Raw genomic sequence first — 21,027 nt, 5'->3', positions numbered from 1 at the left:
CCCTTATAAGATACCTATAGTGTACATTTGTTCGCGTTGATTCTGTGTTGCTTCCGTGCAATATAAAAATAACTTGCTATGAGTTCGTACAACTAGACCCATTGGTAGAATCTTTGTAACAAGTTCTTAATGACGAAATAATTTTCCTAATAATCTAACAAAAATTGATCGTTATTTAGGAGTACTAAAGCTCCAAAGCGTGATTAAGCACTAATGCCTTAGGGCAATAACTTGACAGCAAAAACCAGGTACCAAAAATAAGTCTTAATCCAATCCTATATTCAAGGCATTTTTAAATGCCTGTGAGTATCATCCATTACCTCAAACAATATTGTATTATTCAGTAAATATTACACTCGATTCACTGGTTTCACTAATTTCATGAAACACACACATATTGTACGTACAAAAATATATATTCAGTTACTAGTTTTAAAAAACTTAGTAAAAGATAACATAAATACTTTCGTCCTCAATGTAAAAATAGTAGTCTACCTTTGAATTGCTTAACAAAAATTAATTTACAAAATGTACAGCATTTGCCGAATAATACAATTATAAATTTCTTCTCCCTCTCTTTTCTCGTCTACAATCATATTAAAAATAATATATGTAGGATAAAATTCCATCGCATTTAAACTCTGCGGTCCTCTTCAGTGTAACACTTATTTCTTACACTGTGTACTATGCTCAAACACGTAATGATTATAAAACTAGCAGCTGCTATGAAGTGTCACTTAAAGGAAAGTTAGAAGGACGGAAAATCATTCAACGTTTACGTGAATTTTACAGCTAAACACACACATAAGTACAATGTCCTATTAATAATATAGACATCATGACTTTGTAAGAAGCAAATATCATTGACTATCGTGATTGTACTGCGCAAACCGATTTATCAATTATTTCTATGATGTCCCGGAAACGGTGGGCTCACACCCAAAATACCGATAAGGTCTCCTCGCTGAGCAACATAAACTAAACAATACATACCGGGCGTTCGAAGGGCCGTGTCGCTGAAATAAATCCGCTCGGTGATCGCGTTAGGTTCTACTGAAACCGATGAAGACTTACCTACAATAAATTCTCATTATAGATCATAAGAAATAATTATTTTCTATGTTTCAAATAATTATCAAGTCTTACCTCGGCCTACGTATTCATAAACGATATATTCGTCCAGGCCGGAAAATCCATTTTGAAACAGACCCACCCAATCACCACTAGCTGTCCTCGCATCTCCTAGTAGTCTATACGATACAGAATTCTCTTCATCTATAAACCAGGATGAAACAGGTTGGAACTCCACACCGTGGTCTTCTATACTTGGTCTGATCTACGAATTTCATGAAAATTAATCAAGTCGCCGTTCATTAAGTATTGTTCAGTTTTCGATATTTGCTGTGCTCAATAAAAAAGACTTACAACAATGTCAAATTCTCCTGTAACAGGCTTGTGGTCTGATAATATATAATCAGGATAACTTTTATAATTATGCTGAATGATATTCAACTTGATATCATCATAAACGTCTGTGTTTACTTTATATAAGAGCCGATCAGTCCATGACGGTCGTCGCCTACATAAACAGTTCTTGATTAGAAGAAAGGAGAGATATTAAGAGATTATTAAGAGCATAAAGAACTTGTCTTACTTGAGATCATATTCTTGAGATGAAAATTCGAATTTATAAGTAGGTGGGAATGTAATAGAATTTTCAGTAAATTCGGTAAATGCTTCACCTTTCTCCATCACCATTTTTAATTGATCTCTAGCTAACAAGGTTCTTAATTGATTCTTTTTAACCATCGAATCAATCTCTGTGGCAGTTAAGTCCTCTCCATGTAGCCGAAAATTTAGATCACCAATCCAAAATACATAACTGCGGAGTAAAACATTAACAAGAGTGTATAGCTTCATAAATAAATTAAAAACAGCACAAAAAGCGAATACTAACTCGTGAAATAATATTTTTGAAGTATCAGAATTGCTAAAGCTATGACTTGTGAGTATTGTATTATAGTCTGCAATTCTGTCTTCCAATAAATGGTCGTGTGGTGTCAAGTGTGTGTTCACTATACACATATTAATTCCATATATATTTAATCTTACACTCACTGCACCTTTATTACCCTGGAACAAAAATACATTCTTTTTGTTAATCAAAATTTAAGTGGACTTTCTATATTATTAATGTCCATACTTACCCACATTCCTCCACATCCTGTTCGCGTATATTGAGCCTCTATTAATCTTAAATGTGTCATGTGCTTCCTTAAGCAAAAGACGTTTAAAACAAGACCCTGTAAGCGTTGTGTACGTATTTTTACGTAGTCATGTTTCTTCAATACTTCTCTGTAAAAATTGCATAATATACAAACTGTATTTCGAGTGCAAACAGATGCAGCAAATAACTTTCAGAAATTTAATTACTAGTGTGTACACTATTAAGTTTGCTGCTTTAATATTTGTTATCCTCATATGCAAACCTAAAAGCTTTGGTCCATGGATCTTCGAAGAACATATCCATTACCATGTTTTGTGGTTGGGCTTTGACTTCCTGTAGCCTAATATTATTTATAAAATTAATCAGTTTTTATAATATAACAAGCGCATAAAATATGATATATTTACATACCCAACCACGTAAAAATCTGGGAGTGTTCTTGTTTCATTAATATCCAGTAATGTACATAAATCTTGATCTGGATATTTTGTTGCTACATTCCATGTAACAAAATAGATCCTAAGGTACACATACAATTTGTTACCATTCAAATTATCTGTTGTTAAATACAGTAAATAACAAATAATATACGAAGAGACAGAAAACAGTGAATATTCTAAATTTGACATACAAATTTGGATACATAATTTAAATAATACACATAAGATGTTAATTACAAATGTCAGTTTTACTGAGAAGACAAAAATATTGTACAGGTACAAGATGAACATACACATATATGGATATATAGGCAGATCGAACTTCCACTCACCTAAGATATTTCAACTTGTTAGCCATTTCTAGAACGAGACAACAAAAATTGTCAGAAAATGTCACAAACAATTTTATTCTAACTTAGAGTCGGCAGTCAGGTTATACCACTGGGGTGACTGTGCAGTGTTTTGCAAGCATAATTTTCAGGTTAACATACGATGTAACAAGTGTCAACGATCGATCAAGTGATTTTTTAGCTTTAAGCTATTATACGGTGTTAATGTACAACGGAGAGAATCACGAAAACTACGTTACTTTTCTATTAGAATGGATGAAAACAACCGTGCAAAGAACCATATCATTGACAACTAAAAAGAAAGTACGTAACTGTAGAATACGACAATACGATACGATGATACGATCCCTACTCCAAGATCCCAGCCACGTGACGTCAAACTGGCATTTGACAACCTGTCGTCTGCGCTTACTGTCACTATTACGCTGTCATAATAATAACACATTAACCGCAGACTAACAATTGACAGTTTTGTCCGCTTACTTACTTCAACAATTATCTATAATTCCCTTTCTTTCTACATACCAAATCCTGTGTGACGAGGCACAATACCTTGCGATAAGTTTCTATACCCTGAGATAAGAGTACTGGGCTGGGCCTTGGCCTCAGTCTCTGCGTATGCATTAGAAACAGAGGGAAGAGATAGAAAAATAAAACGGATACAAAAATGATACAAAATTTTTATTAAAAATGAGTCGTAGCTTTATTAAAATTTCTCGCGAAATTCGCCTTCAGTTGTTACAGTTCGATGTGTTATCGAAATAATCGAGCGTGATTCAACTAGAGAGAATAAAGTATTTTTCATAACGCTCACACATGATATATATTTTTTACAATAACAAGAGAAACAAACGTCCGGATCAGAAAGTCCGTTGTTTTGAAGATATCTAATCTAAGAATGTGAAAAAGCAGATTCTTTATTGACTTCACGGACTTTTGTTCGAAGCGAGATGTCATTTCCGGGTTAATTATCAATACATCATCCCGGGATGAGTTGCTCGTTGAAAAAATACATTCGGGTTCGCTGATAAAGTTGTATACAAGTTTCCCGTGTCTTCTGGCCTTAGATACATGCCTGGTGGTAAGACGAATGTCTCCATCGGACCATGAACGTCTGTAAGATTATTCCGTATTAATACAATCCATTTATTCTCCAGCCAACAGCTTTATAACGCTGTTAATAATTTAGTATGTTGCAAGCTACTTATTTAAATGAGAATGTAGTGTTCTAATTTTATTTCCCCTCCTAACTAAGTTTTTTTTAAATATAATTGGGAGGTCGGACAATTGGCTTGAATTTTATTATCTACGTTTTCGCTCTACTGAGAAACTCGTTATTAATTTCCGGTAACGACAGCACCGAATATCCGTTTATTTTTTCCGGTCGTGTTAGCCAGCAGACCGTAAGTTTATTGATAAGCGTATGTTTGTTCGTGCACTTGAATTTCTCATCTGCTGCAGATACCTTTTGAGACGTTCGAAAATAAAATATTGACAGAAAATCTTTATTGCGGCGTTAATAGACTATAAAACAGTAAATGCAGCCACGTTTCGCAGTAGGTCATTCCGATCGTAAACTTTTAATTACAAGAAAGTAAATCTTATTGTTTTTTTTTTTTAAATCAAACGGTAAAACGACCGTCTTTAGTCAGTTGCGTGGGAACTTTATGACGTGCAATAACAATTTAGCTTGATTAAAAATTGTCGATCCGATTACGAAGGGGCGAGGAAATGTCGTAACTTGAGTAATTCTCTGGGAAATAAAATCAAGGAGGAGAACGTTTCTCACAAAATCTCGGTTCACATTTTTATGCAGCGCCGTCGGCTGGTTTATAGACTTAATCGGAAGGTTCTAAAATGATGTACTGAAATATTACGATAACTACAACCGGTGTTATAAATGAGCGAATAGTTTATGCCCGGCGGGATAGTAACCGCCAGTTCTCGATGTGCGTGTGGAAGATTCCACGCCCTACTCGTAATAATAGGAATTACGGTAAAGAGACGTACATACATATATACATACATACTACGATATTAACAGTTATTTGAAATATTTGCCACTTGCATCGAAAGTTAAGGGACGAAAGAATTTTTGTTTTCGATTTTGCTTGATATGATAACATCTTTTTTGATATCGCGAAAATGTACGTATCAGATTTACATATCTAATCTTACGAGGCTACGTTGAACATGTCACATGATTTACTCTGCCCGCAAGTTCGTCAAAATATTCGATTAGCCACCAGCAACGAGTCACCGATTAACAAGAGTCATCTGATCTAACGGGACCCGTTTCCCCTACCAGTTTAATTCCCAGAGAAGCGCTTGACCTCAGTCTCGAAACTTTCTCGTTGTCCGCGTTACTAGTTGGACATTTTTCCTCCCTTTCGTTCGTTCCTCGAAGTGAAGGTCGATAGAGGCGATGCCGTAACGGAGAAAAAGTTTTGGAAGGGGTATTCATCGGAACAAATTCAAGAATTTTCAGAACTAGTTTAACTCATTTACATTTACGGTATAGTGGGATTTAAACATGAGAGCAAACTTCTCTACCGCGACGAATTTTGTTGACACTAAACTCGTACATTAATTTTATAACACGTGTTAATGTTTCATAATTAACTGGTTGATACATAACTGGCTTTTAACAATACTTACCGTCGGAATATATCGGACTTCCACCATGCCTGCAAGCGGTGCATCCGGGAATAGCGGAAGAGACTAATGCCACGCGATCTGCAATTCAAGAATGCGCCATGATATTAATATTAAGAACAGTAACATGTATTACGGATAATTTTGAGTGTATAAGAAAACGAAGAAACGCTGAAAGTGGAACAGCGGCTAAATGAAGTAAAATAAATGACAAATGCGTATACGAAAAACATGGGTGAAATTTGCTTGACCAGTAAAATAAACATAAAATGGTGAAACCACTTTATGTTGGTCAATTTCACTGTTTGGAAAGCATGCTTACAATAAAGAAACGACACATGGAGAATAAAACTTTACACGCGAGTCTAAATTATACATATTTATTTATACTTTGCAAATATGAATCACTGATGTGTTGAATCTAATTAAGTATGATCAGCTACTAATGAGTCATTAATTAATCGTCTGATCGCGATTTCTTAATTGCTGAAAACATTTTCAATTAGATTTAGAAGGAATATGTGAAAAACATGAGAGAGAATGATTGTACCACCACTGTGATAATGCATCTTCCTCTTCAATGAAGCCTCCGCTGGCTTGAAATGGAAAAACGAAGGCGAGTAACCGCTGCCAGGAAGCGAGCTGAGAGCATCGTCTCGATCACGAATCACTGTTGCGGTGGCTTCGCGGCCGAGGGCAGCTAACTGCCGACCCTTCGGCAGGAACATCGTCAGGAACACGAGAAGGGAAGTAGTTAATAAACCATAAGCGAGCCATGCTTCTCTGTCGCTCTCTGTCGAGGCTGCCAGAGAGCCGATCGCGCTCGATATCCAAATCGGAAGCGATAAACCAACAGCCAGTCCAATAAACGCCGCTTCCCGATTGTTATCCCGGATGCCGCGTGCTCGGACCGCTAAACAAACTACTGCAACAAGCAGTGCCCCGGGATACCTGAAATCGAATCGTCGAATCGTCTATTCATACGCTGTTTCCATAGGCACCCAACAAAGTTAAATTTGAACAACTCTAGAAAGATTGAGAATTGAGTTTCTTACAAAAATTATCGAAACATTCTATTCAAACATGATACACAATGCTTTCATCTGACTTCAATTATTCTCGTGTCGCTACGTTCGAGAAGACTTATTTAGGGGTTGCGTTATTTTTTACTTATCAGATATGATATCTATCTTATTGTTTATTATCAGGATGTATACCAGATATTTTTTATTATCAGATATAATATCTGTCGGTGGAAGGGTTACATTTCAAAAGTTTACCCGAGGGAAGCCACTATCTGTCCGAGAGGAGTTTTGCAACTGGGCATTGGAGTATTTTGCCCTGTATTTTGTACCTGGATCACCGCGAGTGGTTCACCGTAAAACCATTGTCCAATGATAGCTACCTGCACGAGCACGGCGAAGCCCAATACCAGAGCCTGTAACAATAACAATAAATGCCTTCCTTAATACCCAATGGGTTACCAGACTGCTCATGTTTATAGATTTATAGGAAATTTCACGCAAAAATGTGTAACGCGTTCGAAGTAAAGTACACGTTGTCGACTTGCGTTTAACATCCATTTCTTTAGACTATAGACTCTATGGTCTATTTGTAAAAAATATGAATGAGAACCCATATCCATACACGTCTGTAATCCACGGTCGTAAGCAGAATTTCACAACACAATTTAAAAAGATATGCGTTGATCGATTAACGATAGAAAGCCGTAATTACCGCGATGCCATTGCTAATTAACATTCTTAACGCTCGTCCGTCATACTGTAATTCATTGACGTTCGCAAGCAGTTCCTTATGATAGCCATCGTTCTATTAAACGAGCGTGATTGTGAATGAAAAATGATTACATAAGGGGGCTATATACGCCGATTTTTCTAACAAGTTATTTCATAAACTGGTTTTTGTTCTTATCATCGCTTCCTCTTAATGCGTATAATCACACGTACAGATGACAAGCGACAAAAAAGAAGAGAGAGAGAGAGAGAGAACCCGTCGAGTCCGTTAGGCGAGGTAGAAAATCGTCGGGGATATATTAATGTTATTCAACGCAGCACCAACGGCAATACGCGTCTTTAACGAGCGTAACAGCTGCACCCGTTGCTATTAGTAGCGGGAGTTACTACTCGCGTTAGTTTTCATTCAGATCCTGTCCCGCGCGTACAAATAGTCGATCTCGATCGACATCCGGATCTCCGACACGCGGCCGAAATAAGAAAAATCACGGTTGCATCCTTCCCTCGCCAAGAGTCGTCCCACGAGTTTCTGCGGACCGCTTTTCTAAAGCTGTGCTCACACGGGAACAAAAACTTTCGATTGCGTTCCGATTGCTCGCACTGTCATTCATTTAGTTTATATTAATATTCGTTTCATCTCTCTGGACTTGCATGTATCCTAATTACGCTTTCTTAATTAGGAAACAATTCCGTCACACCTTAAGCACTTAATTAAGCAACATGAAATCAGAAAAAAGAAATATTGTTCTAACTTTTATCGTGTATACATTTACTTTCTCAATAATTTGTTTCTTTTTGAATACATTAAAAAAACGCGTTGGAGTGTATTATTTAAATTAATTGCAGACGTAGTATTAATCTAGCAGTTAGTTATATCTCCTAGATAAGACACTTCATCTGTAAAGGACCGTGTAATGCGTTAGTTAACGCTTTCGTATTATACGATACGTGAGGAAACTTACTTGATAGGGTGCTGGTAAATAAACGCCGCTATTTAGTGAAAGCAGGAACACGCATTTAACCAATAGGGCAGCGAAGACAAGCGCGGCGGGTAAACCGACTAATCGAAACGCAGCGCAGGATAAAGGGTTTTGACTGAGAGATGCTGCTGCGGATAGTCCTGCCAGAAGGAAGAGGCCTAAGAGCAAAGCTTGTCCCAGAAACAAATGCCGTCTGTTCGGTGCAGTTACCCTTGCCTGGAAAACATTCAATTTCCAAACGATTAATTAGAAACATTGTCATTCAATTTGCCGTGTCTAATTTGAAATTTATGCCTCATACGAAAATCATGTTAATAACAGTTTTAGAAAGGTAATTTAGAGTGCGCAGAATTTTCTGTGAAAGATATTCTGGGAAAATAATGTACACAGCAATGCTTCACGCAAGATCATCAGCATGCTCTAATTTTTTCCTCGGCGAGGAAAATCTCGATATGGCAATCAGAAAGTACACTTCGAACGTGTACGTATGCACGTGTTTTCAAGGCTGACTCTCATTATTGTTTCCCCGTGTCTGTTCAACTAATTTTCGTCAAACAAGACAGAAACTAAACTGTTCGTAGAATGAATTATGTTGTTACGTGCCGTGATTTAATTACGATTTGATCAAAGATAATTGAAAGAGTTAGTTTCGCTAATTAGAATAAATTAATAACACAGACGTGCTTCTCTTTTGTTCGAATATACGCGATAAGCAATGTTTCCTGCACGTAAATTAATTTTACTGACATGCGCTAACGTTAAGTTTGATTAGAATTTACTAGTAAAAAAGGAAATAGGACGTCTTTCTGTGTTAAACGCATTTTAAATTTAACGCGACAGTAATTAACTTTCGGACATTCAGCTGCGTGTAACAATGCTATTAAAGACAGCGTAAACATCAAGTTTCCTATCAGAGAGGTTTCCCTGGCGGCTCCTGTTCAATGGAGTGTATCGATATCGAACGGACGACACGGCCAGGAGAAATGGTTAGCCGACATGCAAACTAGGCCTAGGTCTCGGCGAAATTGCGAGCGTGCCGGTTATTGGAGCTTGTCGAGATACGAACGAAGACAATTACTATAGATTCTTGTGCAGTTTATACTTTGCCACGTGCTCGAACGAAAAAAGAAAAAGATAACCATTCCTTCCTAAGCTCTATTTATCCGACGCTTCCTCAATTTCTAATTACGGATGATCATACGACCAAGGAAAACGCGATTTCGATTCGTACCATTGAACGCGACCGGTCCCAATCGGCAAGTCCTTCTCGTATTCTCTTCGTCTTGTCGCAACTACGTTTGCGCTCCACTTCCGGTCGTAAAACTGTTCAAGTTGTAAATTCAGTGTCACCAAGACTTTTCCATTTGCATTTTAATACGGTATTTCCATAAATTTACTCTTACGCACGAAAGTTCACCAAGAATATTGACACGACGCAAATTCGAATGTAAGTACAAGTAACAGTTGGCTGATGGAATATTTTATCTTTTTCACGGTCTTTTTATCGTCTTTAGTGTATCAAGCATAAATTAATTTGGGAACGAAACGATCGGTCGAGATCGGTTTGAAAGAGGTGGTAAAGGTAAACGAACCGACCTTGAGCAGCACGAAAACCTCGAAGCCAGCCATGAGGAGCATCGTAGCCGCGCTGAGGGCCGCCAGAGGAAGAGCCCAGGGTCGTTGCCTGAGCAAGGACCTCGAATACGGTCGTGTATCGGCCTCGATCTCTTGGCTCTTCTTACCAGGGGGCATTTTGAACACCGAAACCGTCCGGTTCGGCGCTGGGACGCTGATGACACTGGCCACGCTGGCCAGACCGTTCTTGTCCAACGCCACGTCGCTTGGTATCAGAAAGAATTCCGTCGACAACTCGTAGTCCTTCGAGGCCTGGGCTCGCGTCGCCGTAGTTCCGGTTGGACCGAGCCAACTCGCCGTGGCCCACGACAGGATAATCGGACTCAGTCTCATCGCGTCATTCGTGCTTCCGTGGTTATCCCTGTGTGTACGACCTCTCCTTCCTTATTTTTTCCCTTTTCTTCTTCTTCTTCTTTTTTCACTCCAAGTTTCTGTAGCGTCACCGGGACATGCACCGTTTCCTGCGTAAGCGCATCCTTATGCGCCCGCCTCTCTTCCCCCGAGGAATGGCACACCTGTAATCACGATTCGTCCTGGTAATTAAAACACGTTGGTTCATTCGTTGATTCGTGGCAAAAATAAATACCCCGGCATTGACGAATGGAAATGGATACTGAAAGCGATTGAGTTAATAAAGTTGCGACTTCACTTTTCGTTACATACCCTATGCAAAGGGTAGAAGCTCTAATCACGTTTCTCTAAGTAATGTAAATTATGAAATCAATAGTGAAAGTCAGAGAGCCTGAGATTCTTCGAAATCTGCAATTGCTTCAATTTTCGTCTGAGCGTGTCGTACTTGATTCAATTTTCGTTCGAAATTCGATGTACCTCTTCTCCTGCATTTGGAATAATGGCCATTATCTCGCATTCGCAAACATTTTCTGTAAGAGTTTCGTTTACTGACAGAACCAAACAACCGGCGATCTATTCCGCGCGCGAGCCAAGCATGACCAACCCGCAGGCATTCACGGAGTCTAACACCATTAATTATTATGAACAGGGTCAGCCGTAAGTAGAGTGAAGCATGGGCCGAGTGAGTCCAGAGCAAAACCATAAAAACAGGTATCATAGTGCACGGCACTGCGATCGATTCGTCGCTTAATCAAGCAACAAATATAAGCTATAGGTAGAACAGGGTATTAAATCGTAATATTATAATCGAACCTTCTAACCGTCGATCATTCTCTTCTATATTTCGATGATACGTGCATCGTACACATTCTTCCTCGCTTTTCGTTCGCGTTTCCCTTATTTGTCTGAACTAACAATGCCGTGGAGTAGCGAGGACACAACCGCGGAACGTTTTTAAAAATCTCTTACTCCTCGGGGAACGTGTTCCGGTTCGAACGATTCGAAGGTCAACGAACACTGTCGCGAGACTCTTCGACGTTAAGTGAAATTTCTGTCAGAGCCTCATGGAACCGAGTCTAGCGGCGAAGGAAGTCGGCGGAGTGGCGTTACGAAGCGCGCGTTGTGAGAACCGAACTCTGACTAAACCCGACGAGTATTCTCGAGGGAGAAACTGGAAGCAGACTGGAGTTCCGTTCCGGAGGTGAAGCCTATCCGTTACGGAGGAATCAGGGAGATGGTGATGACGATGCTGAGGTGGTAGTGGCACATATACTACAGGAGCGGATCTGTGCAAACCTTTCGACAGTAGGTTTCCTTTACCTATCGAATCGACACTATTGTGACCAGAGTCAAGACTGTACGTATGTACATATGCATAATTTCTATAAATGTTTGGATGCTTGACGAAAATATAATTACACAAGGCTTAACTTAAATTTGACATTGTCGTAAAACTGTCATGGTTGCATGATTCAAATGCAAAAGCATTTAGAGAAGTTGCAAAACGATTGAAACTTAATATACCCGTGATAAAATACCAGGTTTAATGATGGTAGTAAGGAAGGTATGATTTTACATAGCGACGGAAAAATCGAGAGTTTCGTCTTGTTGAATACTAATTAGGTAGCTATTATTGCGTACGAGTCGATTCTATCGAAAGGTAGGTTCGATCTGATCCGCCCCTGACAAGACGAGAGAAGGATCGAGATGTGAAAGGAAGAAAAAGGAAGAAGCTGGTCCTCCGACGACGTCGAGGACCGGACCCGGCCACGCATTTACATATCGTACGTGTAATAACCTCGAAAAAGTGTTAACAATGGTCCTGGAATCCACCTTTGCGAAGGTGAAGAAGAAAAGGGAAAAGCTCGTAGAACAACGCGTAAGGACGAGGAACAATTGTAGAGAGATGTTTAACGAGTTTCTTGCAATAACTTGCGGAAGATGAAAAGAAAAAAATATTGTAATGGAAACCCATACAACTTTAATAAGTAAATGGTCGTAAATAATTCTCTAAAATAAAAGTGGAATGTCTTTACAACAATTACATACGTACGTAAATTCATGTTTTTGTAATAACTACAGAAAATGAAATGTCAATGTAATTTATCCGATAAATACTGTTCAGTGCTGATAAATAATTTTCTTCCGTTTGTTCGTTCTGCAATGTCGGCGCGAGCGGTGGAAATAATTTACCTTGGCCCAGAAATGGCTTATAAAATTATTCGTTGCCGGTGAAAGTGATAAGAGGGAAGACTTCCTTTCTAGATCTAAGCAGCCAGTCTTGTTTCGGTCCTCCTGCTAGGTAACATGTAGGCGGCTCGGGCGTCACAGATCAATGATCGTTTGCGCGCATACGACACGCTCGGTAGCTGTACGCAATCAATCCCTTGCAACCAACGGTTCAATGAACCCTTTGCTTCAAAAACCGGACAAACCGTTTCCACGTTCAGTTCGGCTGGCTCAACTTTCCTGATAGTAAGCACAAACGCGTGTCTTACACTCCTCCGACTCTCCGAGAATGTCAAAATTCAGGCAGATGTTTACTACCTGATTATTTTAGTATGATTTAGTGGAGTGTATTTTACTTTAACTTAACGACACTCCATGTACATAACTTTGTCTCATGTAACGATAAAAAATATTGCCTGTCGCTTTTTCTACCGAATTCCATTCCCCGGTGATAATTGCCGTACAGTTACACACGGTATTGTTAGAAACAGGATTTACATTCTTCTGTTCCGCGATCGAGGTTCGCTTTTACTCGGTGAAACGTCTTAACTCAGAGAAGGGAAAAAATTCCTAGAACAATGATCGCTGTCAAAAATGTCGTTACAACGAAAATCCTTACCCGGACGGTGCGTTACAACAAATGCGTGCGATGTACAATGTCTCTCGCAATGGCCACACCCGGTCACTTTCTCCGCCAAAGCCAAAGTCATTCTTGTACCGTAAGTTACTATGCTTTAATGACGCAAGCTGCCCACGCTCCCGATCTAATGCGAAACACGGTGATCCGCTTTCCTTCTGGCCACGTCGCGTCGCGTCGCCTCGGCCAACCGTGGAATGTAATTTACAAGCCGCAGCGAACGAGAAAAAAGGATAATTAAGACGAGACTCTTTAATGGCAAAAAGCGGAAGATCGAGTCGTATCACGGCCCTGACCGAATTTCTCTGCACTTGAACGTCAATCCTCGAGAATACCATTGCACAATTGTTATATCAAACACTTAGTTTGTATTCGTAATCACTAGACTGCTGATTTTATGCATTCATGGAAAAATTAACTGTGCATCTACTGAAATATACGATATCTCAAAAGCTACGCGCATATCACAATGTGTAATGATGAAAGAAGTTTCGGTCTAAAACACATTTCTCAAATTGATATCCTATTTTATGTTGCATAAAAGTCCGCAAACTATAATTATATAAATTATTGTCAAGCAGAGAGAAATTATGTAACTTCACGCGGAGCATAGTGTATACCATATACAAAACTACTGACACATTATATTAAACACACAATTCGGCAGAAGTGTAGTAGCTAGTTCAGAAGGAGGAAAGGACGGTAATGGATGAATTAAAAGATATTTGATAAACTGATGTATATAAGTTTGAAAGTGTCTGCATCGAGAATTACCTCTATGCGAAAGAAGTTGACGAGTGCAGTGAACGCAAAATTCTTTCCTCCACCCAAGGAATCCTAAATGATGCGGAGCACCGAACTCTCGGTATCGCGGCACAAGAGAGGAGAGAAGTCGCTTGCAACCGGTTTCGACAAACTAAAGCTAAATAAAGTCATGTACCGGCGCGAACGAAGGAAATCGTCCTGCTCCATAATTGCGTCCCTCGAAAAACTTTCGGTCTTCGCTCGCGTAACGATCATTATTCGTCGCGTAATATTTACGAAGCACCGATCCAATTATTCACCGGGATGTCCATCCGCATGATTGCCGTGATTGCCTCCGACGTGTATTTTCCATGTTATAATTGCGTACATTGTTTCATGTAGGCCAAAAAGAGCATTTTGTACAAAAGCAGATGTGCGATGACGCACAATACGTTTATTTAGTTAAAGTTGCAGCATAATAAAGTTGATCTTTTTAAAAGATTAATTTGTCTTCTGGGAATAGTAATGCTGTTGATTGTTGGCCCCTCGAGCATATGTTGCAAATTTAAATACGAAGGGCGTATTTCATATTCGAGGATTAATTGTCAGAGAACAAGTTCCCAGAACAATTAATAACAATTCAGCCAAGTGATGCCCGTGATCGATCAAGGAGCAAACATTCTTTCGCGACGCAAATCCCCCACCTCATCTACAGTTCGCCCCGTCGAGTTTGATACGTTGATAAGTCGACCCTTCCACGGCGATTCATTTGAATATAAATCCGGCTGTCTACACACGTTGGTAGCCTCACGAGCGAAGAGCAGAGGTGATGGTACCGTGGGGATACGGAGAGCCAGAAGGTGGACCGAAACGAGACGAACGAAGAAGAGGAGGAAGGGAAAAGAGACGAACGAAGAAGAGGAGGAAGGGAAAAGAGACGAAACGAAGAATTCTTTTTTCGTTGTACATTGTAACCGCAAACCGCGGTGGTCGGCCATGCAAGATATTTTTTATTCACCTTATTTTGGGTTCCTCCGCGCGCCCACATTTTTTTTTATCCCATTTCGATACTCGCGCACGGTCGGAGTTCCTGCAGTCTCTTTGAAATTTCCTCGTATGTAAGATAATAAACTATCGGCACAGAAGCAATTTATTGAACGTCACTTATAATCATGTACACATTATAGATATCCAACACTTTTTTTAATAAAAAATATCTAATTGGCAATCAATCTTTTATCCACTGGATTGGCATGAATATATTATAAAAATATATTTGAATCTACGTCCTGGAAAAAAGATATAAATGGGTAATGAGTTCAAGCAATATTGATAGTTACTGTATTAAAAATCAAAGATAATACATATATGATAGTGATTCGCGTACATAACCGATAAAACACGTTTGTATATCTCAAGGATACAATACTGTTTCATAAGTTCGATGACCCGAAACCATGAAAAAGTTTAAGAGCACTGATGTTTGAAATACATATATTCGCTTGTGCATACCGTTAGGTATTTCCATACATGTATCACCAATTTATGTATATGTAATTTCAGAAATATTAAATTAATACAAATTTATGGATAGGCTAGACAACATAGAACAATTAGTAAATATTTTCTGACAGATCGTAGATAAACTATCGAATTGCGACTCGTGAAATTTTTCCGCGATCCTTTATTTGTGAAAAAAGCTCCGTGTATTGTATTTACGGTATATGCGATAAAGAAGTAAAGAAACGTCAAAAACTGATGACTATTATTTTATTCAGCATGTGAGTGCATTGTTAAAGAAAACTTTTAGTACCTCTGCCAAGGACGAAAGCTCATCACGCAATCTCGTGGAATGCCTGTATGGAGTCGTGAAACATTTACATCTTTACATACATATTATACGAAGGGTACGTGCATATAAGACCGCGATGCGCGTGTCTACGTGCGCTTACGATGGAGTAACGATATTTATTATATGTCGGCTATGAATTATGGGCCGTTAACTTTGCCTTCGTGACGCGGCCCTTCGCTCCGCGGCCAACCAGCTACACATACGAATCGCTACTCTGCCAGCAAGAAAAGAATTGCACACGTAGGTACCGTGTGCCTGGTTTATATTTGTTTCAATACGAGAAATTCACGTTTTATCTATAAGTGGCTCGTCCGTCAGAATTAATTGTATTGCATTAAACGAAACATCGGAACGGCGATTTCAAACACGGTCTCCGAAACGAAACGGAATAAAAAAAAACCGTGTCAAACTGTGGCAAGCGTAGCTTCATATTAGTGGTGCAACGAAATGCTTTAAAACAATTTGTAGACGTGTACACTTAGTTAAAACACAATACAAGAGATTTTTAAAACTTCGTCTGGACTGAGACGATTGTCTGCGGACTGTCTCGGATTTGTATTCCGTTTTCCATCATTTATGGACTATCTGCGTAGATTATCTGCTGGATAATGTTGGAAGACAAAATGAGCTTTAGTATGTAATAATGTTCGTGAGGCAGTACGTAATAATGCTCGCAGAGATTCAATGAAATTTGAATAGCTTTCACGGTAAATTTGTAAGACTTACAATTAGTAAAAATCGTGATATTAAACGCTCATTAACGTGAAAGCGCGAAAACGGAACCATCGTCCTACGTTTGTTTTAGGTTTACGTTTCGATTTTTATTTTCATTTTCCCCCTTTTAGTCTCAGGCCTTGCGTTCCGTACCTACTGGAGATTTCAATGGATGTATAGGCGATGTAACGATTCCATTCCTGAAGATTTAATATTTTTAAATATAGTTTTACTTACCTTACCTGAAAACTTACTTTTCAAGAATTTTACACATCACATGTAATATTACAGTCTTCAAATATTTCTATGAATTTACGTCATGTGTCAAATAAGAAATACACACTGAATGTTCACGGTTTTAATAACAGGAATGCATGATGTGGTTTATCGATCGGGATAAGATCAATGAAATCTCATACTCTGTGGTAACTCAAGTAAATATATACAAATTAAATGTAATTTGAGCGTCTTTTATTTTAATAAAATGATTTTTTCAAATGGTGACTCAAACTTAGTTTTTATTAACACCACACATTTCAAGTAAAATCGCACATACAGTCATATATAAATAGTTCTAAAGGTTGATAATTGATAATAAAATTATAGAACCAGGAAAGCATGTATTTTATAATTTTCGATAACAATATATAAATATAAATACATATTGTTATCAAATATAAATTGTTTTACTTGCTTCATTCACCATTTATATGCGCGCATCTACGATAATCAAAATGATATTCTCCGCTAATAATATAATTATATTACCTACACAACGATAGTAATAATTATTATCCTTGAAACTTTTACATACAAATATAGATTACAATTTGCTGTATGAAGTTTGAGATATCAATCAATGCTCCAAGTCTTAGCTCTGTTAAAAATAAACTCGCAGGTCGGCCATCGAAATAATTTTCATTTTATTTCTGGAGATTCTATTCGGGTACAATTCTTTTCGAAACCTGATAAAATCGCGTTACTAAAATTTAATAATCCACGTAATTGCTGGTACAATGTTGTACGTTTCGATATAAAATGTTAATAAGGATTTCCAATTTATATGGGAAAACTTCAGGCACCTAAGTTAGAATAGGATATAAGAAATAAATATTTCTTTTCTGAACGGTACACACATCCAAATAAATGTTAATTAATTATAATTTAACTAAACACACACGTTTAATTGGAATCTCAAAACTGGTATTCTTTATACCACAATTTATAAAAGTTCCCTTATGTAAAATATATAGATGTAATTTGTTCAACTAGCTATACTGTTCTAAATGCAAGAAATGCAGATATTGATGTAAGCAATAAATGGATTAAGTTTACTAAATTTATATGTGGCATGTTTCTTTGCTGTTATCAATATCAAGATTTCGATATCTTTTTTTAAAATGAATCGTTATGTACTTCAGTTTCACATAAATACTTATACATGATTCAGTGATGTCATTAATCAGCATTGACAAAAAGTCAATTTTCGATTAATGACATTTAGTAAACATGAACAAAATTTATTTATTGCCAAGAGTTGGTTTTCTAAACCATTACAAAATCTTTACCAGTGTTAGATTTCTCACTTTCCGAACCTTCACTACCTTCTTCACCTTCCATTAATTCAGGTGAGGAAAGCTTTTCTTCACTAGATGAAGCATCTTCAGTATGATCTTTATCTAATTCTCTGCTACTAGGTTTCTCATCTCTAAAAAAAAGTATTTAAATGTAAATGTCAACGTATCAATGAAAGATAAGTATAAATTGTAATTAAGTGCAACTTACACTTGTGTTTCTTCAGTATCAGAATCTTTTTCTTTCTTTTTCTTCTTTCTAACTTTTTTATCGTTTTCAGATGTACTACCGTAGTATTCATACTAGAAAGAAATTATTACATAAAATACATTCATCGTGCAATAAACAATCCGAACGTAATATATACCTGATAAAGTGGCCAGAATGAAGCGAAGAATCCAACGTCCGCTGTTAAATTAGGGAAAAGCCAGAGATGACATCTGCCAAGTGTTGGAACCCACAGAAGACAAAATACAATTAATCTAATAATTGCTAATGCCAAAATGAATATAAGGAACCCAGCAGCTGCAACGCTTATGTAATATACACCATGGCGAATTGTTAAAGGCCACAATGGGAAAAGACAAACACCAATTGCACCTAAAACTACTAGTGTTCCAAAAAACCAGTAGTATATGGGAATGGGTTCATATATCCAAACATAAGCGTCGTTGCAGTCAACAAAATATTGTTCCATATGCATTTCTAAACGTACCTAAAAGCAAATGTTAAGTTCTTAAATGTTTTGTTATTACATGTATGAAATTTATTTTGAAATTCTTTTGCTTAAGCTTACTTTTGGTTTTTTCTTTTTCTCTTCGCATTTATCGTCACTATCTTTGCCACCATCTCTAATTTCCTTAGATTCTTCTTTATTTTTTTTATCTTTTTTAGTTTCTTTAACTTTTTTCTTTATACCACGTATTTTACATAGTTCTTCCTCAGGAATTACTACTTTTTTTGCTCTATGGAAGAATTTATGTCGTAACATTAGGTCCAAGAATTCTGTAACCTGCTCACGTGTTTCAAATCTGGTTTTACTCCATGGTGAATTCTCCAATAAAGCAGCCACTGCACGAGAGCCAGTGAAATATTCAACATTGTGAATTCTGTCAAATTTTGTTTTCTTTGATGGTACATTGTTATGGATCCATTTGGCTACTGCATATTCTTCTTTGGATGGCTTGTCGTGGATCACTTCATTATCTACATTCGATGTTTCCTGCTTAAAAAAAGGATAAATATTAATTTCTGACATTCCTAAAACATGTCAAATTGACACCTCGGTTAAAAGATTTGACAAACTGTCAATTAAAAAGGTTTTATTGCACAATAAGATGATTGTGTATAATTGTAATTTTTTTATACTAAGTAAAAAAGACAGAGGAGATACAGTAAAAACTTGAACGCTACAGATAATCCAAAATATATCGGAATAAAATAAAATTAATCGTAGTAGTTTTCTACGTAAGGTATTCGTACTGTGAAAATAATAAAGTTTTATAAATAGTGAGTCCAAATATTTCAGTAAACAATAAATTTTTATTAATTAAAGTCAACTTTAAAAACTATAGAATAGCGAAGATGATCTCTGCTACGTCATCCGTTGAATTATGTTCAGACACTTATTCTTATTGACACGTGTTTTGACGTAATAAAACAAAACTTGTCGAACATAAAACCGTGCATTATGATTCCAGCCACCAAATAAACATTACAATTTACATATATTATTGAATAATACACCGATAATTCTAGCCATATGCGATGCTTACATCTTTGCGCTTCCTACTTTTCTTACGTTCCGCCATGTTGTAAATCCCGTTTTGCGCTTGCTCAATGCTGTCCAATTCTGTCATTCACAGCCAGGGTGGGCTCACTCAATTTTGCTGTTAACACAGTTTGCAGTGACATTTAGCGAGATGTATTAAAAGTATAATAAAGGCGGAATGGCGGGTACAGGCCAAAATTTAAAACACTGCCTACTAGGTGTGGGTTCATACGTATAGAAAAAGTACTTATGTGTGCGCGAATTTTACCTATATCAAGTCCTTCCCTAAGAGTATAAATCTATATAAGTTGCAGATAAGTTGATTCAAATTCAAAGTTGGATTCAAGGAAATAATATTTTATGTAAAGTTCTGAAAGAATTCAATGTTCAGTTTGCACGAATTATTAATACTTTCTACTTTCTGTTTCTCAAATGTGTAATGTAAAAACATGATAACATACTTGATATTGGTAAAGGAAAAACAAAGGCTACGTTTTCGCAAAATTCAACAAAAGATTCCTCACGATACTCACTCTGCAACGTTCCAAAACGGAAAGACTGGGAAAGACATTTTCCACCAATTTCCCACATCGGTAGGGCCCAGGGATCTCAAAATTTGTCTCTTGGTCGGAAAGTGGGGACGACGCGACCATGGTGGGGACTGGTACTTCATGAGGGCACTGCAGAGCTTTGACTATATATACAGTCAAAGCTGCGGAGAGCTTCGCGAAGGCGCATGAGGAGAATAGTAGTGTGGATTGAAATACGGGCGAAAAAGAGGGGAAACGAGCCGTGAAAATTCTGAGATCCCTGGTAGGGCCAGGTAGGAAACAGAAATCTGTTGTCCGTTTGCCATCCTTTGCTGATCCTTTGCAAGCGTTTTGGCGTCCTTCAATATCCTTCAATATACTTCGTACTATGGTATGAAACATTCGGAACAGGTAAAGATCCAACACGAGCACAATTAGTAAGACGAGCATGGCGGATGCCATTATTCGAGAAGGACAGTGCTAAATGAACGCTCTTCACTTTTCGCCATCCGAGCAAAGGCAGTTTCCTTCGATAAGAAAGACTCATGAAAAGTTCACCGAGTATCTCAGTCCCATCCTGTTC

At 37.8% G+C, this 21,027-nt stretch overlaps 3 protein-coding genes and 1 long non-coding RNA gene across 7 annotated transcripts in view; all 4 read right to left on the bottom strand.

Annotated features, from left to right (window-relative positions):
• LOC113465195 (uncharacterized) overlaps positions 1–756 on the bottom strand; it is a 2,463-nt gene extending 1,707 nt beyond the window's left edge. The window contains exon 1 of the long non-coding RNA XR_003390036.1: positions 15–756. This is a non-coding gene — a long non-coding RNA (uncharacterized LOC113465195). The remainder of the gene's footprint in view (positions 1–14) is intronic.
• A 10-nt stretch (positions 757–766) lies between these two features.
• LOC108632209 (inositol polyphosphate 5-phosphatase K) lies at positions 767–3,477 on the bottom strand. Of its 2 annotated transcripts, XM_018036637.2 has the most exons (10): positions 3,330–3,477; positions 3,000–3,027; positions 2,639–2,746; positions 2,490–2,567; positions 2,208–2,355; positions 1,958–2,133; positions 1,655–1,882; positions 1,426–1,579; positions 1,147–1,336; positions 767–1,074 (listed from the first exon to the last, which is right to left on the bottom strand). In XM_018036637.2, the coding sequence occupies exons 1-10, from the start codon at positions 3,460–3,462 to the stop codon at positions 899–901; spliced, it is 1,419 nt and encodes a 472-aa protein (XP_017892126.2). In that variant the 5' UTR covers positions 3,463–3,477; the 3' UTR covers positions 767–898. The 2 variants fall into 2 exon arrangements, with proteins under 2 accessions (XP_017892126.2, XP_026675192.1); XM_026819391.1 differs by lacking the exon at positions 3,000–3,027 and having other exon boundaries at positions 3,257–3,331.
• A 200-nt stretch (positions 3,478–3,677) lies between these two features.
• Positions 3,678–13,325, bottom strand: LOC108632062 (uncharacterized). Of its 2 annotated transcripts, none has more exons than XM_026819392.1 (7): positions 13,241–13,325; positions 10,003–10,556; positions 8,389–8,622; positions 6,953–7,110; positions 6,223–6,623; positions 5,676–5,753; positions 3,678–4,131 (listed from the first exon to the last, which is right to left on the bottom strand). In XM_026819392.1, exons 2-7 carry the CDS (start codon positions 10,372–10,374, stop codon positions 3,989–3,991), a joined length of 1,386 nt encoding a protein of 461 aa, XP_026675193.1. In that variant the 5' UTR covers positions 10,375–10,556; positions 13,241–13,325; the 3' UTR covers positions 3,678–3,988. The 2 variants fall into 2 exon arrangements, with proteins under 2 accessions (XP_026675193.1, XP_017891850.1); XM_018036361.2 differs by lacking the exon at positions 13,241–13,325 and adding an exon at positions 11,206–11,568.
• Positions 13,326–17,467: 4,142 nt separating this feature from the next.
• On the bottom strand, positions 17,468–20,018 carry Trp1 (translocation protein 1). 2 transcript variants are annotated; one of them, XM_018036355.2, is made up of 5 exons: positions 19,919–20,018; positions 18,940–19,365; positions 18,511–18,858; positions 18,354–18,445; positions 17,468–18,276 (listed from the first exon to the last, which is right to left on the bottom strand). In XM_018036355.2, the coding sequence occupies exons 1-5, from the start codon at positions 20,000–20,002 to the stop codon at positions 18,114–18,116; spliced, it is 1,113 nt and encodes a 370-aa protein (XP_017891844.2). In that variant the 5' UTR covers positions 20,003–20,018; the 3' UTR covers positions 17,468–18,113. The 2 variants fall into 2 exon arrangements, with proteins under 2 accessions (XP_017891844.2, XP_017891843.1); XM_018036354.2 differs by having other exon boundaries at positions 18,940–19,368; positions 19,919–19,987.
• Positions 20,019–21,027: the final 1,009 nt, after the last annotated feature.

Source organism: Ceratina calcarata, unplaced genomic scaffold (assembly GCF_001652005.2).
Source record: "Ceratina calcarata isolate Rehan_Ccalc_2016 unplaced genomic scaffold, ASM165200v1 scaffold151.2, whole genome shotgun sequence".
Classification (NCBI taxonomy): domain Eukaryota; kingdom Metazoa; phylum Arthropoda; class Insecta; order Hymenoptera; family Apidae; genus Ceratina; species Ceratina calcarata.
Note: the sequence above shows the minus strand (reverse complement) of the source record. Positions and strands in the feature narration are given on the sequence as shown.

Excerpts from the sequence above, each read along its gene's own strand:
- LOC108632209 (XM_018036637.2), bottom strand. The coding sequence starts at position 3,462 with ATGTGTTATTATTATGACAGCGTAATAGTGACAGTAAGCGCAGACGAC. Across the intron at positions 2,134-2,207 it reads CAGGATGTGGAGGAATGTGG|GGTAATAAAGGTGCAGTGAG; the intron begins GTAAGTATGGAC and ends TTTTTGTTCCAG. Across the intron at positions 1,883-1,957 it reads TCAAAAATATTATTTCACGA|TTATGTATTTTGGATTGGTG; the intron begins GTTAGTATTCGC and ends TTTACTCCGCAG.
- LOC108632062 (XM_026819392.1), bottom strand. The coding sequence starts at position 10,374 with ATGAGACTGAGTCCGATTATCCTGTCGTGGGCCACGGCGAGTTGGCTC. Across the intron at positions 8,623-10,002 it reads AGGTTTTCGTGCTGCTCAAG|GCAAGGGTAACTGCACCGAA; the intron begins GTCGGTTCGTTT and ends AATGTTTTCCAG. Across the intron at positions 6,624-6,952 it reads CAGATAGTGGCTTCCCTCGG|GTATCCCGGGGCACTGCTTG; the intron begins GTAAACTTTTGA and ends ATTCGATTTCAG.
- Trp1 (XM_018036355.2), bottom strand. The coding sequence starts at position 20,002 with ATGACAGAATTGGACAGCATTGAGCAAGCGCAAAACGGGATTTACAAC. Across the intron at positions 19,366-19,918 it reads AAAGTAGGAAGCGCAAAGAT|GAAACATCGAATGTAGATAA; the intron begins GTAAGCATCGCA and ends TTTTTTAAGCAG. Across the intron at positions 18,277-18,353 it reads GATACTGAAGAAACACAAGT|AGATGAGAAACCTAGTAGCA; the intron begins GTAAGTTGCACT and ends ACTTTTTTTTAG.